At 36.8% G+C, this 26562-nt stretch overlaps 1 protein-coding gene across 5 annotated transcripts in view; it reads right to left on the bottom strand.

The window, feature by feature from the left end:
* The window catches only part of dgkza (diacylglycerol kinase, zeta a), a 124840-nt gene that overhangs the window by 81180 nt on the left and 17098 nt on the right, over window positions 1-26562 (bottom strand). Inside the window, exon 1 of one of the 5 annotated variants that reach the window (XM_051115977.1) lies at window positions 22463-22602. The exons of 2 other annotated variants lie outside the window; for them this stretch is intronic. In XM_051115977.1, the coding sequence (XP_050971934.1) occupies window positions 22463-22524 (62 nt within the window). In that variant the 5' untranslated portion in view covers window positions 22525-22602. Of the gene's footprint in view, window positions 1-18052; window positions 18795-22462; window positions 22603-26562 lie in introns of those variants that run through there. 2 more of the 5 variants (XM_051115976.1, XM_051115975.1) reach the window with 2 other exon arrangements.

Below are 26562 nucleotides of genomic sequence, written 5' to 3' on the forward strand. Positions count from 1 at the left end.
TCTCTGTGGCTGCTAACGTTACACTGCTCAACACATAAATTAGCCACCGTGGTTTGATAGTCTTGATAGTTAAAGACAGAAGGGTTTTAGATTAGCATTTCATAAACCAGACAAGGAGATTATATTTAGAACTCCATCACTGAGTGCAGGAGTGGGAGGAATGAGAGGGAGTGTGAGTCACCACGCAAACAAGGAACACAAGCAAAACCTGTCTGTATATTTAGACGCCGTGTGTGAACAGAATGTGCTGTCTCAGACGACGGATACCCGTCTCCCACAGCAACTGCTGCAGCTTCTGTCTGGGTGTCACTGCACATCATTACCTGATAATCATCTGAGCTACCACCTAAGGCCAGCTGTCAGTCATATCCGCTGACGGCTCAATCTTCATACGCAATCTCATCAGCCGTTCTCCTCCTGCTCACACCCATGTGTCAGCACACAGGTTGTTGCAGACACTGAGAAAGGGAGGCACCTGCTGGTCAGAAGCTGACATTACAGATGTGATGTGTGTGTGATTGACTGCCTAACAAATTCTTAGATTTAGGTTTAAAGGTTTAAAAATCACACATACTGACAGTTAAGTCAAGTTAAGTCAAGTTACATAGACTACCATTTAAAAGTTGAGGTTTTATTCACCAAGGATGCATTAAACTGACCCAAAAACGTATTATATTTTCCATGGGAATATTAAGATGCACAACAGTGGTAATTATAAGAAACGTTTCTTAAAGGGATAGTTCACCCAAAAATGAAAATTCTGTCAATTACTCACCCTCATGTTGTTTCAAACCCTTAGGACCTTCATTCATCTTAAGAACACAAATTAAGATATTTTTGATAAAATCCTAGAGTTTTCTGACCCTGCATAGACAGCAACGCAACTACCAGGTTCAAAGCCCAGAAAGGTAGGGCTCTACAGTGCGACTGAAAACTACTGCGTGCAACTATGAAAAAATATTTAGGATCACCAGTGCGACTGTGCGATCAGCATATTTGTGTTTGCGCTGAGGGGAGCTTCAAAGGTTTCTCTGTGTTTTTGCAACGTTGAGTAATGTATCACAGACATATCTCACAAATCCTTTCATAAACAAAGTGTAGAGAGAGCGTAAATAAAAGATTCATTGTTTATAATGAAACTTTGTGAGATCGCCATAAACTAAGATGCGTGTCAACTTTTAATGATTTTTTAAGGAAGTTTGTAAACGAGATATTTATTTAATACAATAGTTAAACGAAGTTAATATTAAGTGACTGACTATATTGTCTGACTATAACACTATTGCCTGATTTTGCTCTATTTCGTCATCGAAAATAATTTGAAACAAGTCACAACTGAGCTGCTGCGCATCTCCATTCAAACACGGCGGTGTTTAGTTTATGCATGAACGTGCATTTTTAAACGAATCTAGTGAGTCAATGATTGATTTTCCCATTCATAAAGACAGTCACTTGCTTTATTGCTGAATGAATCAGCCGTTCGAACAAATCAAATGAATGAATGATTCAGTAATTAAATCAGTGACTTGCTGCCACCTACTGGCAGTTTTAGTTTCTTTTTTAAAAAATCTTTTCACTTATGTAATTCATTTAATATTCCTATATTCAAAATTTTATATTTAAAACATTAATGTCAACATGAATTTATAAATTTGATTGCACTCATGCCACCTCTGAGCCCCATTAAACCTGAAAATACACCTACAAGCCAGTTTTGTGTTGTTCTGTGCCACCTATGTAGTACACATTAATTGTGTTAATACTGATTTCATTTGATTGGTACCTTATTCTTATTCTACTGGTTCTTACTCTGGTGTTTTAATTAGAAATTTTAAAAAGCTTATAAAATGTATATTTTTTTTTTTAAATTTGATAAAAGATGACATACTTTTAATACAGTTGAAAAAATGCCATTACAAAGGTAACAAAATTCCCCTGTAAATCACTTTAAGGAGTCAAATATCACCTCGTAAGGGGAAGGCAAATTTTTCATCAGAATTTTGCTCCTAAAATTTTGACTGTGCTCCTAAAAAGAAAAGTAAACTTTGAGCCCTGAAAGGACATCATTAATACAGTCCACATTACATCAGTGGTTCAACCATAGTGTTGTCATGCTACAAAAATACTTTTTGTGTACAAAGAAAACAAAAGCAACATATTCATGAAAACGAAGTGTGTTTTATGTACACTGTGCGTCTCCCTCTGCTTGTAAACAAGGCACAGCGTATCCAGGTTCCTCATCAGAACACGCATCAAAGACTGACACAGAGGAGAAGAAATTATTGAACGAAGTTTTAATTTTTGTTTTCTTTGCGCACAAGAAATATTTTTGAAGCTTTATAAAATTATGGTTAAACCACTGATGTCACATGGACGATTTGAATGATGTTTTTCCTACTTTTCTGGGCCTTTGAACATGATGGTCGCTGTCTATGCAGGCTCAGAAAGGTCTCGGATTTCATCAAAAATATCTTAATTTGTGTTCTGAAGATGAAAGGTCTTATGGGTTTGGAACAACATGAGGGTGAATAATTAATGAGAGAACTTTCATTTTTGGATGAAATATCCCTTTACACACCAAATTAGCATATTAAAATGATTTCTAAAGGATCATGCAACACTGAAAACTGGAGTAATGGCTGCCAATACTTCCCAATATTACTGCTTATACTGTATTTTTTGATTAAATAAGCATGAGGGAAAAAAAAAAAAAAACTACAACCCCAAACCCCAAAACATTTAAATGGTATTGTATACCATTTCCATTCTGCAACACGTATACCTATCCACCAGATGGCAGCATATCTCAACGTAACGTGAAGCACACCAGATTAAGGTCCTGAGAATAATACTGAATCTAAGTGACTGTCTGAATTTGAATCAAACCTGGAATTCTATATTGATACCCAGCCCTATACAGTATTTTTACCTAATTATCTAAATGTGAACATAGCACAGACCTCTATTATTTTCATAAAACAGCTATTCTTATTATTGTATAAACAAACCCTAACCCAAAGCCTTATACTATACCAAGAAAAAAAACTACTTTTTCATTAAAAACTACACATTTTTCAATTCTGATCATTTTTGCTTGTCTGACTTCTGCAGTTTCCTTGCCAACATTAGCCTCTCTTTTGCTGCATCAACATGCCACATAAATAAGCAAAACACACACATACACACCCTCTACACCAAAACAGCATATTGCAACAACTTTAGAAGAGAATGCTAATCTAACTCAACAAACCGCAAGGCGTGTGTGTCCTTAAGTGGAACCCCACATCATACTGTGATAAAGAAAACAGAAGTATGTGTGACTGGCTAAAAAAAGTGAACACAATACAAGTTCCACAAACAAACATAAACACAGAAGTCAGTGCATATTATAACAGCACACTTCAACATCCTGCAAACAGACCTCTTATTCAGCTCCTTGGTCACAGGTTAGTCTAATTTAAAAGGGAGACTCAGACCCTCTAGAGACAAAACCAGACATACAGAGTCTCCAAGGCCATAGAGGCTAACATGCTGTTAAAAGGCAACATCTTTTTATGACTGCTGCAAGATCAGCAATCACAATGGCACAACGGTACAATGGCAGAGCTTTTAGCAAACAAATTCATCTAGGTCTGATTATGACCAAGATCTCGTGCTTCAGAGAAAGTGGTAGATATTGATCACCCTGATTCTGTCTGGTTATATCAATAAACACAATCCATCTTACAAATAACACTTAACAGGCCAGATTGTTTACTCTCTAACAAGCATCCTTGCTTTATCTTTGATGGAGCAATGAGATTTTAAACATGGTCAGCAGACAGTATAAAGAAAAAACAAAAACAAAAACAAAAAACCCTCTATCTATCTCTTTTTTGACAACAGAATTTTCGGTTTATTTTCACACAATTGTTTTATACTCGGCACTGGTGCACTTCTCAGGAGCTGAAAGAATAGTCACAGTATCATGGTTTCAATAGGGGTACCATAAAAGAGATCCAATGGTAAGAAAATAATACGATATGAGACATGTAAAAAGGACACCTCACACACAAAGAGAACCACAGACACAAAAAGACAGGACTTTCTATGACTTCAAGAGCCTGAGCCCTGGAGAATCAGATTATTTTTGGTGTTTGTGCTCCCTCGCTCCTTTTTCCCTGTGTCTCTTTATCTTTGCCTGGTTACCCTTGAATGAGACAGAGGGATGGATAGACATGGAGAGACTGAGACAGGGACGAATAGACACAGAGAGATTGTGACAGGTGAATATAGTGGTTGGTGACCTTATTGAGACTATCAGTGTGTGTGTGTGTGTGTGTGTGTGTGTGTGTGTGTTTTAATGGGGAAAAGGATCAGAGACAGTTTCAGTGGCAGATGGCTGATATTCCCAGTGGAAGAACAGTGATTTCAAAAATACCAGTAGTTTGGTATCAAGCGATGTTTCCATGTGTTGGAGAGCAGACACCCTTCACTGTGATGTAGCTATACTACTTGATCAAAGATGTTGGTCTTGGTGAGGTATTTAAAAATAAATCAGTACAGTACATCAAAATATCCAATCTGTGCATATGTAGCCTAATAAACCTTCCTATTAAGTCATATTTTAATTTTAACAAGAAAAACTGAAAACAACTAATTGCTTGTAATTCATTAATGTTTACTTGATTAATTACTTCAAAACAAAAAACATCTGACAAGCCACACTAGCATTCACAAGGTTGGGGTCAGTAAGATTTTTTCTAAATGTTTTTGAAAGATGTTTTTCATACCCAACAAGACTTAATTGACTGTATTTGAACAAAAACACATTCTAAGATTCTAAGATGCTGATTCGGTGCTGAAGAAATATTTCTTATCATTAATCAAAATTGAAAATGTTTGTGCTGCTTAATATATTTGTAGAAATCGTGACAGTTTTTAAGATTCTATTGATGAATTAAGAACAAACGAACTATAGAAGCCTGCTTCTGCCACGGAATAATAATAAAAAAAGCTTATTGAAACTTTTTATCTCACAATTCTGACTTTTTTTCTCAGAATTGCATTATACAAAATAGCAATTCTGACTTTTTTTTAAATTGCTTGATATAAACTTACAGTTGTGAAAAATAAAGTCAGAATTGCAAGATAAAAACAATTCTGACTTTTTCCTCATAATTGCGTGATATAAACTCACAAGTGTGAGAATATCGATAACTCACAAGACTTTTTTTCTTGCAAATGCAAGCGGATATCTCGCAATTCTGACTTTTTTCTCGCAATTTTCTCGAAATTGCGAATTATAGTCGAAATTTGAGGGTAAAAAAAAAAGACTGATATGTTCTCAGAATCACAAGTTTATATCTCACAATTCTGACTTAACTCTTAATTCTGAGAAAAACAGTCACAATTGCAAGATATAAACTCGCAATTGTGAGAAAAGTCAGAATCGAAAGTGACTTTCTTAGAATTGCGACTTTTTCTGAGAACAGTAACTTTTTCTCTGAGAACTGTAACTTTCTCAGAACTGCAACTTTTTCTCAGAATTATTACTCACAATTTCAAATTTATATCTCACAATTGTGAGACAAAAATGTCACAATTACCTTTTTTTATTTTTTTATTCAGTGGTGGAAATGGGCTTCCATAAGGAACAGCATTTATTTGAAATATTATGTCTTTAGTGCTATATTTCATCAGTTTAATGCATCCTTGCTGAATAAAAAGTATTTTCTTAAAAAAATATAAATAAAAAATTCTTACTGAGCCCAAACTTTGAATGTTAGTGTATGTTTATTTAAATGAGAAACACCTGAAGGCTAAATTTGTTAATATTTACATGTAACTATATTTATATTTTCAATAGAAAATTATTTTTTTGCGGTGATATAATAGTGTGGGGAACTGCTACTGGTGTTGACTACTGAAATTCTAAAACTAGGGATGCACCGAATTTTCAGCCGCTGAAAAAATAAATACAATTCTATGTATTTTACTTGTTCCTGTTTGCAGTAGTGCTACTGTGCTGTAACATGCTGTAGTAGAGCTGTACTGGGCAACACTGGTAAAATGATGCTCCCATCCACTCATCTGCTCACATGCTCTGAGAATAACAGCTTTGTAGGACTATACATTATTTGGATAATTAGTTAAAAAGTTATATTTGATTCTGCTGCATAGAACTTCAGTTTTTGGCCAAGTGCATACCAAAATTTTAATTTCGGTGTATCCCTAGGGAAAACCCTGCGGGAGGGTAAAAAAGAGGAATAAAAATGAGTAAGGACAGGCACTCTACTCCTGATACACACACACACACACACACACAGAAAGGATACAAGATCACCCTTTTACCCACTGTGTCAGCAGAACAGATGCTTTCAAATAGACATGGATACTTAACTATGACAGATGATTTTGCCATTAAGAGAACCATTGAGGGAAAAAAATAAAGGACTATTGATTAGTTTGAAATCAAACTGTCCAAACACAAGTGATTTCTTTTAATGATTAGAGCAGCTGTAATTCAAACATTTCCAAACATCACATTTGATTCTACAACACTGATATTTATTCTACTGTAGACTGTCAGTAAGGAGATGGTGTTTATTTTTACACATAACCTGTCAGACAGGCAGAAATGTTGTGATTAACGCAAAAGACACACCTCTTCTTACATTCGGCCTAAACCAACACAGGTGTGCTCAAACACACAACACACAAAAAGACTTTAGTGTATGATTGTGTGCATATGGCTTTAAACTCATCTACACCCTTTAGATCTAAATAGGATGTGCTGTACGGCACGGATGTTACATGCATGAGATATCTGCAGTAAACTAACAATACAGTTTACGAAAGCATGTCTTTGCTTCTACTGAATAGGAACATATGAAATAATATCAAAGGTATTACCAAATTTACAATGAATAACCACATTAGATTAGAAAAATGATAAGTACAGTAAAAGCAACTGAACGGAAAATTTAAATTTCTGCCACACAAAGCCATCATATGACTTGGAATACAGTGCATAAGTTATATGGGACACTTTATAGACATTTTGTATCCTTTTTTAAGCTTATATCCCCATTTATTTTAAATAAAACTTTTTACTAGGAAAAAGGTTTAAAAATCAGCTACTTGAAATGACAGGTTATTTTTGTATTTAAACCATTCTGTTGTTTTAATTATTTTAAGTCATGACAAAGAACATTATTCTCTTTAGTGCAAGATATTCAATTACTTCAGGTTGAAAGAGCGCGGTAGCTAAAAAATGAGATAAGAGTACAGAGTGACAGTGAACAGACAAAAGTTTGAACCCTAACCTCCGTCTCATTAACTTACAGCACACAACCACCAGTGCACACACACAAGAAAACACACCGTGCTGTTATAAAACACAAATGGTGAACAATGATTTACTACTTTTGTCAGCTCATTGATTGGGACGTTCTCTGTGTGTGTAGTGTTCTTCTTTTGTGTGTGTTTAGTTGATGCTTTTGTTCATCAGTACAACACGAAGTGATATAAAACCATAAAGCACTTCATGCCTAATCTAAATCAGGCAGTACAGGTTTTGGTAGGTTAATCCATTATCTAAGAGCTCTTGTACTTTAGAACACAGAATCATTATCAGCCATGTTCCAGCAGCAGACCAAGATGGTTGTTACATAGGCAATCCAGTTCCTGCTTTACTGTATACTGTTCTATCTAAGTGGCAAATGCAACAAAAAATTGGGTTTTGGCAAAATTTGTTTTTAGAAATCAGAACATAAAGTGTTATGGATACATCAAAATTTAAAGGGGACATCAGATGCAAAATTCACTTTTAGTGTGTAACAACCACTCTACAATGATAAAAATCCATTCACTCTTTTTTAATGCCCAAAAAACCTAAGCAGTTTCAAATTATCAAGCCGTTTTGATTTTCTGAGCAGTATGACATTATACTGCTCAGGTCCCACCCACAACTGCTGACAGACTCTCTTGTATTAGCATATTTCCGCCCTCAACAAGTTGTATGCTTTCTGCCATTTTCTCCATGCTCGGTGTGTTGGTGTGTTTGATGGTGCCACACATGGTGATTATCATTTAAAGAGACATGCACTAAAACATGTTGCTATTAATAGAGCTGTTTTTGACAAGGCAAAAAGGGTGTTGTTGTACACAACCATTGAGAAATTTTCACCTTTTTTTTTTATGTTGCAGACAATTCATGAAGACCCTAAAGAATCATACCAACTTCTGATGCTCCCTTTAAAGAGAAAAAAAAGCTACTGAGCAGGATCTGTGCTTAGATCTCTAGCAGCACAAGACCTATGTAAGAAGCAGAGGTAGGGTTCTGGTATAGGCGATATCCTAGAGCGGCAGTGTTCTCTGGGGCGCCCACACATGCATTTTTCTCACTTAACTGCAAAATTTTCACAGCGTTGCGCCCACTATTTGTTCCACCCCTCTCAGTGAAACTGAATAGTGACCTAGCAGGTAACATTTTCTGAGCGGCTCCCAGCGCTATGCTTCTACGCCCCCTCTCGCTTCGGCTGCTGTATGGTGCCGTCTGCACTATAGAAGTAAGACAAGTGACTTGCCTATCAAAAAAAAAAGTTTCTTTACCTGTTAGAAATCAATACAGTTAGCCAAACCATAAAAAATGTACCATATTTAATAGTAAATATAGTATACTGGTGTTTTTTAAGGAATTTACATCATACCATTCAAAAGTAAGACATTTACAATGTTACAAAAGATTTTTATTTAACAAAAATGCTATTCATTTGAACTTGAATTATATAAAAACAATATAATATTTCACAATATTCACAATTTACTGCAATACATTACCCCAAATGACCCCAAAATTTTGAATGGTAGTGTATTTTAGGACTTGAACAATTTCTTGATTCTATTCGAGTATTCGATTTTTTAAAAATCCTTAACTGCATTGTGCCTGTGTCAAGTAATCGGCAAAATACCGGAAGTGGCGCATTCCACATATTAAACCCATTTAAAATCACAAGTAAAAAAACTCAGATTAACAGGGAAAAGATACCTTTTATCGCCTGTCGCAGCGTCGCGTGTAGTTAGGACACGGTGTTAGTGACAGCCCTACTATATTTCGACTTTTTTTTGGCTCAGGCCCTGTACACAACTGCTGACGGACTGTCCCTTATTAGCATCTTTACACTCTCAGCCTGTTGTACGCTGTCCGTCATTTCCTCCGCATTTAAACAGCTGTAGCGATGACACTGTCTCGTAAGCAATGCAGGTGTTTTGTAGGTCCCGACATCAGAGCCACTGAGGAAATAGTCGATTAGTTAGTTTCTGATGGTAATACACCATCAAATACACAAAAAAAGCAAGAGGGGCGGAGTGAGCAGTAGCTCATTATCATTTAAAGAGACATGCACTGAAATGGCAAAACTGTTTTTGACATCTTGTTTTACTCGACCGTTAAGGAATTTTAACCAAAAATATGTTGCAGACATTTCACGAAGACCATAAAGAATCATACCAACTTGTGGAAAATAGGCATCCGATGTCCCCTTTAAGTGTTCTCACCTAGCACATCATGCAAGTCAGGATTGTTACTGGCAGTATGGCTTTGATATAATGCTGCATTCCCGCTCAACACTGACAGAATAACACAGTGTCTGCGCTTTACAACTGCCTTCCTTCATTAGTTTCACTCCCTCTCTCTCTCTCTCTCTGAGGTTAAGGAAAAGACACACCACTGCAGCCCATAGTGTGTGTGCATCCACACATTTACGATGTCTAACTGCCATACCACATATCAGGCACTCAAATCTGTTGAGCTAGCTTACACATACACATTTACACACAGCACACAGACAGACATTTGCAAGATGTGGTTATTATTAGACATAAACACACACTGACTCTAAATGAACTGACAAAACCCTTCCTCCGCTTTCCCTCACTCCAGCTCTCTCTCAGTGTAAAGTAGGGCAGTTGGCAGGGAGAGCCAGGTCGTGAGGTGCTGACAGATGGATGCTCAGTTTTCTGGCTTCTGCTGTGGTTCTGAAGGGGCCATCGTGCAGTGAAGCTCAGAGAAAGAGAGAGACAGAGAGAGAACAGCACACAGAGAGGAGAAAGGACAGATCATCTTCAGTTTCACACTGACCATTACACTCATCTCTCATATCTCTTTTCTTTTTTGCAAAATAAAGCTCTGGTCTTAGTCCAGCTTCAAGAACAAAGAGTTTCTCTGCTTAAAATGAGAAATTGAACGTGCTGTCAAACACACAGGAGTCTGTAGCTAGATCCTAATGCCTCAAATGACTCCAAGTGCACTTTCTGTCCTTCTTGTCCAGCCTCCCTACCTCCTTTCTCATCTCTTACTCCCTAATAAATCACACTGAGAAATAAAAGTACTTCTAAAAAAGACAGTGGAAAGCATGCTTGATTAATTCTCCTTTATTCATCTATCACTCTCAACTACTTAGCACTGATATGAAACAAATTCAAGAAAATGACGAGAACGTGATGAAGTGTGCCACAACAAAACAGTGCATTTAAGCATCACTCCCATTGAAATCAAGTGGCCTGCACTGCAAACAGGGTAGACAGCATTGCGGATTATAGTCCGTTTGTGATTATATCTCGACAACTGCACAAAAGGTGAACTGACAATGTTTTCTAAAAAGTGTGTTTGAGTCGATAAATGTGATTTTTCAGACTGTCTGTTTTGTGAATACAAAAAACACTTTTTACAAAATTGCATTATTGACAATGTAAATAAGTGCTTTATTTTTAGTGAGAAATGCATACAAGTAATTAGCGTACAACGTACAATGGCGTATGGTGTGGGAGTTGAACTAAAACTGGTGCCAGATCCAGTTCTGGAGGTGGTGGATCTGTCTTGTTCTGGCATAAATGTAGCCCTGCCTGTTTGACACCACACCAAAAAAAAAAAAAATAAAAAAATAAATCACAGCTGCATACAGCAGGTAACATATGACATCATTTCATTACAAAATATACACTCAAGACCTTGTCTGCAACACTTGAGCTATAAGTTTAACTCTGTCTGTTGAACGACTCACTCACTGAATCATTAGCAGCCTAGAGAGTACTGAATTCTGAACACCTGATTCATTTACTGAACTAGGGCGCTATGATTTTCACAATGTGGAAAACACGGATGGAATCACGGAATCCAGTCATAAAAATTGAATTTATTGTATAATTCAGAATGTAACAGAATTTGCCAAATTTTGGATGAATAAATCAAACATAGGTCATTATAATTAAATCAAAATGCAATACAGAGTAGTGTCTGTGAATATTAAACCACAAAAGACTTTTTAAATATGAATTCTGCACATTCTGCGTGTCTCTGTGTGAATGTATGGAGCAGGTGTGCAATTTAATTTACTACACATATACTGAAGCGCGTGATGCTCGCAATGTTTTCAGCCTGATGCCTCAATATATGAACACATAAACAATCTCTGGAACTGCTCAAAGAGTCACTTTATGAGCATTTTACAGTTTCTTGTAAGAGAAACCAACACTACCGTCATACCAAATGCAAACAGAAATTTAAAGTGCCCCTATTTCAGACGTTTGAGAATTTATCTTTCATGCAGTGTGTAACACATCCTGCAGAGTTTTAAACCTGAAAATGCTCCATGTATAAAAGTTATTGTCTTTTAAAAGAAAGAGTCGATTCCGAATCATGAAAATGTTTTTGAAACGAATCTTAAGCTGTTTTAAGTTGACGTCATCTTGAAACTTTAGCATATTGTCTGCCCGCTTGTTGCACGCGCAGACCCGGGAAAACTTGAGCTCCCCCTCCCTCAAACACTGGAGCAGATTCCTGTAGAGAAGAAGCTGTGCTCTGCACTGTGAGGGTTAATCCGTTAACCCGCGTACAGTTAGGGTATGTCTAAAAATTCCCAACACCTTTTCTCCTCCAAATTCAAACTCGTCCTACATTGCCACTGAAGTACCGACCCAGTGTTTACAAAGTGAACGTGCAAGGAGAGTCAAACGCCCTTTAAAAAAAAAAAAAAAAAAAAAAAAAAAAAAAAAAAAAAAAAAAAAAACGCAAAAAAGAGTTTCCAAAGGTTTTCCATATTTTTCCTATTTAAAACTTGACTCTTCTGTAGTTACATTGTGTACTAAGACCGAAGGAACATAAAACGATGTGATTTTCTAGGCCAATATGGCTGGGAACTATACTCTCATTCCGGCATAATAATCAAGGAACTTTGCTGCCGTACTCTTTGAACTTTGCTTCAAAACTCTTTGGTCATTTTGGAGCGAGATGCTAACGGTCTAATCGGATTCAATGGTCTACGCTAAGCTATGCTAAAAGTGCTACGGCCAGACCCAGAGATCGGCTGAATGGATTAGAAAACGGTAAAACTCAACTGTTTATCTCTGGGGGAGTTGGAAAATGAGCCTATTTTCAAAAAAAAAAAAAAAGTGGAGTGTTCCTTTAAGTAAGGTATTGATTAGTGACAGATGGCGCAATGGAAGGTCAAACTACATTTTTGACCGTGCACTGCTGTGTCGAGCACACCGTACAGGACTCGTAACAGTTTGTCTTGAATTTACATATTTTGTTTGTATGAAGAAAGACGTTAAGTTAGTTTCACTTTTTTTGTTGTTTGCAATACCAAATAGACAATAAATGTACTGGTATTTTATCCCGAAGGTATGAACAATGTATTTATTTTTATTCAAGTCAGAAGCATGTGTCAAAACCAGACTCCTAAACCAGCTGCACCCCTACATATAGTACTACTAGTAATAAATTTTTTTTTTAATCAAAATATTAATTTTAAAGGAGTCATCGGATGCCCATTTTCCACAAGTTGATATGATTCTTTAGGGTCTTAATGAAAAGTCTATACTTTACTTTGGTTAAAAATTCTCAATGGTTGTGTAAAACAACACCCTTTTTATCTTGTCAAAATGAGCTCTGCAAAAATCATCCCATTCTGAGGGATTGTTCCTTTAATTGCAAATAAGATCTGTTCACCACGCCCCTCTCTTCTCTCTGTGGATTGACGAGCCTGTTTACTTTAGCCGCATTTAGCGCGTTTAACCACTAAACTTGCTAACTAGCACGTTATTAGGGAAGGTGATTGCAGAGATTCATAAAAAAACCCTTATACTCACTTCTGCTGTAGGTGAAGCTGGATCACGAATGATTTGCACGAACATAGACGCATTTATGTGGATCGAGAGGTGCATTCCCTTCACAAACAAATGTAATCCACTGCATCTTCAGCGGCTCAGATGTCGGGAGTAAATGACGACCACTGTATTAATTATTACATCCAGCAACACAACACGTCAATCCCTCAGTCGGAGATATTCTTGTCTAACTTACATCCCTGCTCCGGCATCAAAACAATGGAGGTCGGACTGTTACAGCTGATCTGAGGTAAGACGCTCATGTCAATCAACTATCGTGGGAGCAGCCTCTGTCTGTGTGACGCCAGAGATGCTTTTGATTATTAAAATTATAAATTTTATATAAAAAATTTTATGAAACCATTAAAAAAAAACAACTGAAAATTAAATGGAAAACACAGAATTTGGAAAAAATACTTTTAAGAAAAAATAAAACATTATTTCATAGATTTTTTGTTACACTAAAAAAACTGCTGTTAAATTGTGTAAGTTTCATGATTTTAATAAAAATAACTATTAAAACAGAGTCTAGAAAAATTAAAACAGAAAAAACTGAATCCAAAAAAAAAACTGAATTTGGAAAAAATAAAATGAAATTTGGGAAAAAATAAAATGGATTTCATACGGCCCTAATGAACTTCACATACCACTATGTGCAGTGCAAATAAGTCTTTGAGACTTAAATCAGTCTCAGTACTGATTAGTTGCCCATTTCAAGATACATTTGCAACAGAGTTTTGTTGGAATAAAAAAATATATATTACAATTAATAAATGGCATGTGAAATGGCATTATATTCATTGAGAACGTAGTTAAGCCCAAATACAGAGGCAGCAGCATCCAAAATAGATGAAGTCAATTTTCACTTACATAAACTGACTACACACACACTTCTAAAATTACAAGCAGACACAAAGAACATCAGACACTGACACATACATGAGTCAGTATTGTCAAAAGTTCCCATCACATGACTTTTCTGTCACTCATCACAGGTTATATGTGGAGATGACCCAGATAGCTGGAGTCTAACATGATGAATGTGTCTCTGCTGAGTTCTTCCAGCCTGACACAGGGTTGCCATGGTGACACAGAGGAACTTGCTGTTTTACAGCAGAGTTCCAGGACATGATCTGAAATATCCCATCATGCTCTACAGCACTCTAAGGTTCATGCTTTTACACACACACACACACACACACACACACACACACACATACCGCAACCAACTCACTCACATTTGTGCTTAACGTCATCTCTGATGTCACAGAGGCCCTAAATGTAAACTCAATTGAGTATTCAATAAATAAACAAAAACAAACAATGGGCGGGGTTTCATAAATAACGCTGCCTGAGATTATTTACAAAAGCATGAAAATGTAAACAAACAAAATGACAGAGGTTCTTACTCTCTCCGAGAGAGAGAGTAAGTGAGCCGAGGAGGTAAAAATATGAATGATGTCCATTCTTTAAAGGTAACTGTTCATGTCGTCAGTGTAATTTCACAGACCAAGCAATGAAAACACACACACACGCACATACACGCTTATATATCTGCTTTGGTCACTGTAGTCTTAATTATTCCTGTGATCTGTCTGAAAAGAACCCGATCCCACAGAAACCGAGCTCTACCAGAGAAAGTTAATAATTTAGTCTGATTGACATCCTCTTCTCACATCTCTGATCATCTTCATGCATCAATTAATAAGCTTGACACACTCACGCACTCTAAAGCGCACAGCAGGAGACGTCTCATCAGAGGGAACACATGCAGAGCTGAGAAGGCGAGAGATAATAGAGGTGATAAAAATGTTGTCATGCTGAATGAGCTTCTGTCAAACCTTACAGAGCTGACATGAACGTCTATCATTTTAGCTGAGTAAAATCCTCCCATTCTGCCACACTCGATGACGTAACTAATCACTCTGTGATCTCTTTATGTTCTGCTTCATTATTAAGTTATGACTGTATGAAGCATACTCTCCATATGTAGGATGGGATGAGTTTGCATATCCTACTATCTACCTCCGCCTCCCTCTCTTTCTCTCACTTTTTTAATCAGTCCGTCATTTTCTGTTTACTCTGTGAAACTGTTTGATGGAGAGGAAGAAACCAGATTAAAAATAGATGGTGACTAATCAGCAGAAGAACCAGGATAGAGGCCCACCTCTGATTTCTGAGGGTTTGAGAGAGTCACAAACACACAGACAAACACAAACGCACTCATGTTTACCTAGCAAATATACTCTACTGAAAGCATACACTACCAGTTACAAGTTTTTGAACAGTAAGATTTTTAAAGAAGTCTCTTCTGCTCACCAAGCCTGCATTTATGTGATCCAAAGTACAGCAAAAACAGTAACATTTTGAAATATTTTTACTATTTAAAAGAACTGCTTTCTATTCGAATTTAAAATGTAATTTATTCCTGTCATTTTAAAGCTGAATTTTTAGCATCATTACTCCAGTCATATGATCTTTCAGAAATCATTCTAATATTCTGATTTGCTGCTCAAAAAACATTTATGTTGAAAACAGCCGAGTAGAATTTTTTCTAGTTTCCTTGACGAATAGAAAGTTCAGAAGAACAGCATTTATCTAAAACAGAAATCTTTTGTAACATTATAAACATCTTAGTCATCACTTTTGATCAGTTTAAAGTATCCTTGCAAAATAAACATTAATGTTTATAATTTCTTTCCCCAAAATAAAATAAAATAAAATAAAATAAAATAAAATAAAATAAAATAAAATAAAATAAAATAAAATAAAATAAAATAAAACACACTGACTCCAAGCTTATGAATGATATAGTGTACAATATTACAAATGCTTTTTCAGCTAAATGCTGATGTTTGGATCCTTCTATTCAAAGAATCCTGAAAAAAGTACTCAACAGTTTTAAATATTGACGATGATGATACTACTACTAATAATAATAATAATATTTCTTGAATAGCAAATCAGCATATTAGAATGATTTCTGAAGGATGATGTGACACTGAAGACTGGAGAAATGATGCTGAAAATTTAGCTTTGATCACAGGAATAAATCACACTTTAAAATATATTTAAATAGAAAGCAGTTATTTTAAACAGTGAAAATATTTTCACAATATTACTGCAATTGCCGTATTTTGGATCAAATAAAATGGAGGCTTGGTGAGCAGAAGAGAATTCTTTTAAAAAACCCTAAGCTAACTAGCTACTACAGACAAACCCAAACCCTTTCAGCAACCTTTCCATCCATTCAGGGTCCATCCAGGGTCACAGGGGTGATGAAGCATACACCAGCTTGTTGGGTCAAAGGCAGGGAAACACCCTGGATACATGGCCAGTCTAACACAGTGTCCTAACCAGATGTGACAATGTCTGTTCACACACCAGACATCAACCAGACCAAAAATCAATCACATATCCCAGCCAATTAAAAGAGCGTGTGGGCAGACTCTCTCTGCAAGCACACTATTATCTCACACTTTTAAAAAAAATGTAAGTAAATAATCAAGTAATATACTAACTCAAAAACTCCAAAATCTACAAACTGCCCCTTAATGCTCCTCTTCTCTCAGAATTAGTGAACATGCACAGCTATAATCAAGCTACAGCAGGTTTTGCATAGCAGAGCTACGGCCTTCTTCTGTATGCCCACGACACAACACTTAAACGAATATCTGAATGATTAAATACAAATTAAGCATCACCTCTGTCTTTTGGAGGAGCAGTAGAACATAGAGGTCAACTGTAGTGTGATTAATGTGCGTGTACGCTGGATGAAGCCAAGCTACAATCACATTATCTGGGTCTGTTACAGCAACTTCACAAAAACCAGACTGGATTTCAATTGGATTAAATCTGAAAAAGGAACTGGGGGAGGAAAAAAAAAAAAAAAAAAAAAAAAAAAAAAAACCAACATAAATAAATAATACATTCATTTTAATCCATTATTTCCACATTATGTCCTTCAAACAATGCAATTTTAAGGAAATGAAAACAAATATGGTGGATGTAACTACTGTATAAAGGCTATGTGCAATTAAACGACCAAAGGCTACTGAAAATGATACTTCAGAAAAATAGCACATACTAATATGTTATGGGGTACTGGTAGAAGGAACACACATTCACTTATCAGAACATATCATATTTATACTCCGTTATAATAGTCCCTTTACTGTTATTGCTTTCAAAATATGTCTGAATTATTGCACTCTTTATTCTATTGTCCACCCCGGCACTCTTTCACTGAGATGCACATGTTGTCAGAACGAGTCTTTATGTAAAATGGAAATATTCATGTGATTTTCCGAAATTTAAAGATAATAATGAAACTGCGAAAAGGAAGTTATGCGCTGAGGAAACGCATAACAGGGTAGGCCGGAGTTAAACTATATGTTTTTGTTTGAAGTGCTAAATATGGTGCATTCTCATGTTCAGTCTTGCATTTTTCCCAAAGCAGTCAGTCTGCATCCTGCACTGTTTTCTAGATGCATTTTGTCCATAGAAATAAAAAAAAAAAAGTGATGTGACTGATGGATGTTTTCAGTCCAATTCAGTGTTCGCAAACATGATTAACCAATAACCAAATTCAATTATGTTGATTATTTTCAATTTTATTGATTAGTTGTTGCAGCCAGAAGACCAAAACTGTCAGTGAGCAAACACACAGTCACAGTCAGGCTAGGTAACATGCAGTTGAGTGTTACAGACACGATGTGTTGTTATTGCAAACACACAGCACAAGGCTCAGGTTTGAAATGGAAACATTGAATGGAAACTTGAGCACACACACTCCCCGCAAGTTCTCATAAATACGCAATCTTTCTTTACATCTACCCATAGACAAAAACAAGTGCACTCGGACAAGCTCTAGACACACTCATCAGGTGCCCATTGGACTCACCTCCTTCCAAACAGCCGTAACCCAGTAAAAGTCCTGCTGCTGTGTCGGCGACCCAGTGTGACTCTCTCCCCCTCAGGCTGGGGGTTGGATGGGAGGTCAGAGTTGGATGAAGAAGCGGACGTGGAGGCCAGAGAGGTTGTGACCTCTTCCCTGTCCTGTGAACCTGCTCCTAGCTCCTGCTCCATCAGGAGCCTCGGGCCGTCAATCAAACAATGGTAACTAATCCCAAACTCGCAGAATCAGAGAGTCCTCATGATGAGAAAAACTGGAAGAGAAGGGTCGCACCATCCTGCTCTCCGCCTCTCGGAAAGAGAGGGAGGACAACGCGAACAGCGCTCAGTCCTCCAGATCCTTGCAGACTTCCACGTGTGATCCGCTTCCCATTCCGCCTTCAAGATACTTAATCCTATAAGCAAACCCCCACATTCCTCTCCCCCCCTCCTCTCTTTCCTTCCTCCCTCTCTCTCTCTTTCTCTCTCAGGAAGTTCTTACAGTCCCAGTCTAAGCAGAGTCATAAAGCAGAGAGCGTTCCTCCAAGAGAGAGAAAGACATGAAGAGAGGACTGAAGCGCTCGTCTCTTGTTTTCCTCCCACGGTAGCTGCCGCTTGCACTCACACACGCGTCTATGCAGACTCATACACATACGCTCTAGCTGCCGGTTACACTCACAGACATTGCACCACACCAGGAAGTGTCAAACTCAGAAGAGACTCATTCATAGGACCCCAAATATAGCTGCCCCTCCAGGTGCCTGATTGTTTTTAACCTTAACTACTCACCTCTGTCTTTCTCACTCTGAAAGAAGAGAATGAGATATAACAATGGAACAAAGCAGCTTACAGTTTACAAACCAGATCAGTAGTGCATCTAGTTATTTTCACAAATATTGCTTACAGAAAAAGAGTTACTTTGAGTTTGAGGGGTCATTTAGAAATCTCTATACAGAACTAATGATAAAAGATGTATAACTGAGGTCACAGAAACGTATAAAGGAAAATGTAAAACAACACACTCCCACACACTTTCTTCTCAATGCAGTCTGACATTGAGAAAAAGAAAAAAAGCAAAAGTCATGAGGGGAAAAAGATGGAAAAAGAGATCACCTCAGGTTCTCAGCTGTTATTATGTGTTAGGCATCTGTATATGTCTCTTAACATTTGTTGAAGTTTTTTCTTTTATATCTTTTACAGTTACATAAACTACCAACCCCCAATGCAGTACATACATTGCGAACAAGGGCAACTGAGTTAACTAAAACTGGAAAAACCTGAAATAAAAGAAAGAAATGAAAATATGGACATAAAATTTAAAAGTAAAACTTTGTTTCAGAAAATTGCCAAGGCAACATTTCTCACTTTCATTTAGTGAAACTTGATCTACTAACTTAACTGATACTTACCTTGGTTAAAATTTCTTAGTGGTAGTGTAAAAAAACACCCTTTTTACCTTGTAAAAAAATCAGCCCTTTTCAGAGCAAGCCATTTTGTTGCATTTGCCTTTAAATGCTAATGAGCTCTGCTCACCCCGCCCCTCTTTTTTGTGGGCTGACGAGCCGTTCTGTTTTATTTAGCCACGTTTAGACACACAACTTGTTAACTAGCACATTATTAGGAAAGGTGATTTGCAGATGCATAAAAAAAAAAAAAAAAAAAAACGTATACTAATTTCTGCTGTAGGTGAAACTGCATCACGAATGATTTGCGTGACCATAGACCCATTTAGGCAGATCAGGAATCGGCACATATCCTTCAAAAACAAAAGTAACATTAATCCTCTGTGTCTTCAGCAGCTCAGATGTCGGATGTCTGCTGTTCATTATTACATCCAACAACAAAACATCTCAATCGCTCAATTGGAGACATTCTTGTCTTTCCCTGCACAAGAGTCAAAACAATGGTGGCCAAGACTGTTACAGCTCACTCAGGGCGGGTCTAAGGTAAGACGACCATGTCAATCAACCACCGTGGGAGCGGCCTTGGCCTGTGTGACGTCACATAGTCAAGATGCTGTGAATGGCTTGATTTGAAAAAAGGGATATTACTTTTTATTACTAAAGACAAAAGATTAAAAAAAATACCACTGGGTGGATTTTTATCATTATAAGGTGGTTTTGTACACACACTGCTAACAAACATTTATGTTCAAACAACATGTCAAAGTGAGTTTTGCATCCGATGACCTCTTTAAAATTAAAATAAAAACTACTTTAAAATAAGAATTGAAACTATAATAGTATCTCAGTGATACTAAAATAACACAGAACCACAAGAACCAGAGGGGAAGTATTCTCATTAGGTCATTGTGTGTGTGTGTGTGTGTGTGTGCACGCGTGTACACTATTACGTGACAACAGAATCAGAAAGCAAGCTGAAAGATTCCTCTCCACTACCTTCTGTTCACACTCACTACAGGCTTCCTGTAAAGGAAGGAAATGATGTCACTAAAATGGGAGTCATACACAATTACGGTTGGACCACAAACCATATTGTTTCCTGCTATTCTTCTGTCAGCAATATGTGTGTGCTTGTGTAAGAGAGCAAGTTATAGATATAGAGGGAAGAAGGGAGATAGGAGGTGAAAATAGGACAGCTGAAATGATGGGTAGGAAATATAACTGTGTAGGAGTAACAAGTGGGATCCACTGTAACCTGGATTCAGCCTAATCTAATATAGCACTAAAAAAAAAAGCAGGAAGAAATTCAGAAATCAGTCATTTTCACTGTAGCACCTCAGTAGGACACATTCTAGTCAATTTTAATTCAAGCATCAAATTAACCAGTTTTATGGGCTTGAGTTTAAAACAGATTGTAAAGAAATTATGATTTTGCACATCTCTAGACTAGATCGCCACCTTGTGGTTACATTGAGTAACTGCATGCCTGCAGGGATTTTCACACTGTGGTTACAGTCCTTAAAAACCACAGCTTTATATATTTACTCAGGTAAATTTTGTGGTTTCAGATTGTATATTAATAGATTAGATATTTGCAATATTTATACCAAAGTGAAACTGACTCTGAACTATGCACAGATTATGAATGTTTCTTTCTTAAAGAAATAAATAAATATATCAGACATTCTGTTCCCACAATAAATACAACTGGAACTATTATTAAACTGTGTAATCCCCTTACTCACATACATGGCAATCCTTCACAACCCCACATTGCTATCTTTCCTCTCTCTCTGTCTTACACACACACTCACACACACACACTCACACACACACACACTCACACACACACACACACTCACACTCTCACACACTTCTGTGATGATATTCTGAGATAAGAGCTGGTGGTCACAGATGGTTTCCATATGCAGGTTTGGTGGTTAACTACATCTGGCATAAATGCATTCAAGAACACAGAACAACCAGACAGTGAAACTAAAACTCAACCAGCCTATGAACAACAAGCCAGACAATACATTTACAGGACATGCACACCAGAATGTCAGTTATTTCAAGATCACTGATTGAGATGCAAAAGTGGCATTCGCATTTACATGCACTTTTTTTAGCAGCAGACTATGGCATTAGCATCAGCAAGGTCAGGAGTTTAACTCCCTAGGAACGCATGATTGATAAAATGTAATTTAATGCAATGTAAGTTGCTTCAGATGAAAGCAGAAATGTAAATATTCTTAACCTGCATTTACATAATGGTTCAGAACACAGCTTTCTGCAAACAAAAATTCATGCATTTACTGACTTATATTTAGTAAACATCCACTTGTGATGACAGCACAGCGGTCGCATACAGACGCAACATTAGTAGCAAGCTGCTATTCTACTATAAATCACAATAAGTGTGACAGAATAGTTTAATAGTTACTATATGCCTGCTAGAACATATTCACAAGTTCACACATTCACACGATAATGCTACAAGACTACATAAAAGCTGAATCAGAAATCATATTATCTAGCAGGTCTTAACATCCGTTTAAAAAAAAGGTATGTTTTACAGTATGAACATGAGTAATACAAAATAAATTTTGACATACTACATCAACTATGTGTCACTGCCATGTGACCTACCAGCACAAGTTGCATTGCTACACATTCCCAACTTCTTTTTTCATCTGGCTTCATGGGATAGTAAAATATCCGTGGAATACACATTCCTGAATCTCATAGTAGCAGGTCATCTGGGTACTTTTCACCTATTGTTTTTCAAATACTATGAATTGGGACATACTACTCTGTTTTTCGCATATTATACACAATATCTCGTAGTAGGCATATTCTGATGCAGCAAAAGAGTTTTTACAGTTGACTTCAGATTTACACGTTGCAATGTCTTCATAGTGCCGATCAGAGATCAGAGCTAAATGAATTGGCACGAGCAGCATGGGCCCTCAAATGGTAAGCACATGGATGCATAAGCAAGTGTAGTTCAGTCTTACCTGTGGTAAGGTTGAGGCGGAGGGGTGGGGGGCAAGACCCATTTCCCCCTGTGTGCCCACATTTCTTTTTCTCTTTCAGGCCTGCCAGATTGACTCTGGTTACTGTCATGCACACAGCTACTGTAGCAACAGCAACTGACCCTCACAGTCTGTGCCTCTCTGAGCTAAATCTTTCTTCCCCAACACCCCCAACTTCCTGTTGTGACACTTCCTTCTGTGAGTGTATGTTTGTGTTTGTATTGTGTGTGAGAGAGACAGAGAAAGAGAGATAGGTCAGGGGTAAAACTTGATTCTGGTTAAAAAAAAAAAAAACCCTCAAATACACTATGAGCTACAGACTGCAGGAATACACACACACATAGAACAGAGTCCTGTAGCAAACTATTTTTAGTACTCTTAAAGGAGAATCCCACACAAACACACACACACACACACACTGAGGCAGGCAGCTCTGCCTGCTTCTTACAGAAGAAAGTGACTGATGATCTTGAACTTTTCTATTTCTGTGCATGAGAACACAAGCAGCTATATAAAAAAGCATGAACAGACATAGTACAACTGTACTTCCTCTGTCACACTCATCTCACTTTTAACCACACATAAACGCTCACCCGCAGATCTTAAGATACTTTATAAAGCAAAGGCTGTTATCCATTTCCGTTGTCTGTCTTTCTATTAGAGATGTGCATTTTTGCTCATTATGACAACTCAAAAAACTAATCAAACAATATTGAAATATTTAGTTTTATAATCATCTCAAAAATCTAGTGGCTAAAGTATCATCAAAAATATTACCTTAACAAATCACAAAATTAAAAGTATTTGTTTATAGTCCTTGGAATAGACAAAGTGTGAAATCAATTACACAACTGAGCAATTTTCATAATCAGTCATCGCTGAATTTCACTTTCCATCCTCCATTGTTTTTCTGCAGAACACTGGGTTTGCAGATTGTGTTACATTAGCTAAAATGAAAAGACAGACTTTCTGCATCTAGTACTGACCAGACTGCCGAACATCATTTATCTCCAAATAATTACTCTTAGATATAAAAGGACATAATATAAAGGTATAGAAAGAACATGTAAGATGCTGTCATCTCTCCTCTCTCCACTAGGGGGAGAATGTACTCTTCTTCACTGATGGCTCTATAATCTGTTATGCTATACCCTTTCTATCTCTAAGTGATGATTCTAACCTCGGTTTGGGTGCTCTTGTGTTTCCGATCTCCACAGAAATCCCTATTACAATGCAGTATAAAGATCAAGTGAATTAACTGAACTGAAACTTTATAAATATAACTAAATATAAAAATGTGCACAAGGTTAAGCTGTGCGTTAATTTGTCCAGAAACACCAGAGACCAGAAATGTAAAGCACCTTTCCTTTATGAGATGGATGAGACTTCCACGTTCAGGAAAAAAGTGGATTGTGCTGGCTGCTCTTATCCATGCATTTACAATGAACGAGCACCGAGGCATTATTGGCTCAGTAATAGGGTCTGAATTTAGCCTTATGCTTTATTTTTTCCCAAATCTCATTTAAAGGGGTCATCGGATGCCCATTTTCCACAAGTTAATATGATTCTTTAGGGTCTTAATGAAAAGTTTATAATATACTTTGGTTAAAATTTCTCAATGGTTGTGTAAAACAACACCCTTTTTATCTTGTCAAAATAAGCTCTGCAAAAATCATCCTATTCTGAGGGATTGTTCCTTTACATGCAAATGAGCTCTGCTCGCCCTGCCCCTCTCTTCTCTCTGCTGCCTTGAGAAATTGTTTACTTTAGCCACATTTAGCGCTTTTAGCTGCAAAACTTGCTAACTAGCACGTTACTAGGAAAGGTGTTTGCAGAGATTCATAAAAAAAAACTTATACTCACTTCTGCTGTAGAGGAAGCTGGATCACGAATGATTTGTGTGAACATAGACGCATTTATGTAGATCGGGAGGCGCATTCCCTTCAAAAACAAATGTAATCCACTGTATCTTCAGCGGCTCAGATGTCGGGAGTAAATCACAACCACTATGTTCATTATTACATCCAGCAACACAACACTTCAATCGCTCAATTCTTGTCTAACTTACATCCCTGCTCCGGCATCAGAACAATGGAGGTGGACTGTTACAGCTGATCTGAGGTAAGACGCTCATGTCAATCAACTATCGTGGGAGCGGCCTCTGTCTGTGTGACGGCATCTAAGAATGGCTCGATTTGAAAAAGGGGATATTATTTTTACAGATTAATTAAAAACCACTGCGTGGATTTTTGTCATAATAGGGTAGATGTGTACATACACTGCCAACACACATTAATGTTCAAACAACATATAAAAGTGAAGTTTGCATCCGATGACCCCTTTAATATTTTTCCATTTACATGTTTCTAGATTCTGTGTTTTATGATTTAATACAAATGTATTGTTTAAAATTGTGGTAAACAAATAAGTGCATAACACTTTAACAATTTAATTAATCTTTTAAAATGCCATCAAATAATCTTTTTTATTTTTGGTGCAAAACTGCATTATTGTACATTTTGCTATATATTTGTCAGAATTTCTTCTAGTTAATCCACACTTTTATTTTTGCAGGTTGTGGTGAAAACTTTATAGTTTCTGTGTATCTGATAATAGTTTTAACAAATTAAAAGCTGAAATGCTCGTGAAGTGACTCTCAGAGCAGCTTTGGAGATGAAGTTTGTGTTCATGTCCTCATATAGTGAGACAGCAGACACTAAAAACAAGCATCATGCATGCTTGAGTATGTGTGTAGTAGACAAAACTGGCATTAATTCACTTAGACACACAGACATACCGTATTTAAATAGCATTTTAATATTTATAGACACTTGTCTGCATGGCAATTTTACTTGTGTACAGCCCTACCGTTTGATTTATTATTTAGTAAATTTCATTTTTATAACTGTATTCCATGATTCCATCTGCATTTTTTGCATCGCTGAATCAGTTTTTGGGAACTATTGCTTGAAGTTCACTTCCAGAATAAAAATTTCCTCATAATTTACTCAACCCTGTGTCATTTAAGGTGTTCATGTCTTTCTGTCTTCAGTCACAAACTGATTAGAGTTTGCTACTGCTAATGGTGGATATTTTGATGAATAGAAAATTTAATTTTTTTCTATGTATAAACTGTTTATGCAATAAAATATGTTTTCATAGTTTGTGTTGTCCCTTATCAGTGCAAAATTAATCACAAATTAAAAAGGATTCATGCCAGTATTGTCCAAAACTAAACCTTTGGAGAGGAGTGTACATAGAATATGAGTATAGAATTTATTGTCTGCCTCATTCTGTGATAAGAATCCACATCAGATCACATAAGGAAGTTATTTCAAACACTCGACTGAAGTTGTGACTGAAGTTATAATGTTTTTTATAACTTCTTTTTATAACTGTTTTGTTGGACAACAGGTTTAGAAAGACTTATCATTGCATGTCATCAGAGTGGAAGATGCTCTGCGTGTGTAGCTTTTTCAAATATAAGCGGGGAAGCGTTTCCTCATTTCAGCACGTGAAATCACTAAATAAATAAAACAAGGAAGTTATTTAAACGCAAAACCGAAAAACCACAATTCACAAGCGCATACTGAACCGTGGATGTCGTACCGAATGGTTCGATATTATATTGAGAATTGTGACATAACTAGCAACCAATGGGTTGAAGGTCCAAATTGCAGTTTCAATGCACCTTCAAAGGCCTCTACATGATCCCAGCTGAGGAATAAGAGTCTTATCTAGTGAAACGATCAGTTTTCTATTTTAAAAAAAAAAAAAAAAAAAACGAATTTATATACCTTTCAACCACAAATGCTCGTTTTGCACTAGCTCTGTGATGCACATGCATTACGTAATCACGTTGGAAAAGTCATACGTGGCCAGTTCTTCGTCTGTGTACTTGGGTTCAAAAAGGTAAAGTAGGGTAAAAACTCCATCTCATGTTCACCTCTAACTTTAAAATAGTCCAACATCGTTGTTTTACCCTTTCTCGTAAAAGAGCATTAGACTTTCTTTGCATATTCACTTTGTAAACACTGGGTCGGTACTTCCACCTACATAACACGTGACCTTTCCAACATTAT

This window comes from Labeo rohita, chromosome 7 (genome assembly GCF_022985175.1).
Source record: "Labeo rohita strain BAU-BD-2019 chromosome 7, IGBB_LRoh.1.0, whole genome shotgun sequence".
In the NCBI taxonomy this organism is placed as follows: domain Eukaryota; kingdom Metazoa; phylum Chordata; class Actinopteri; order Cypriniformes; family Cyprinidae; genus Labeo; species Labeo rohita.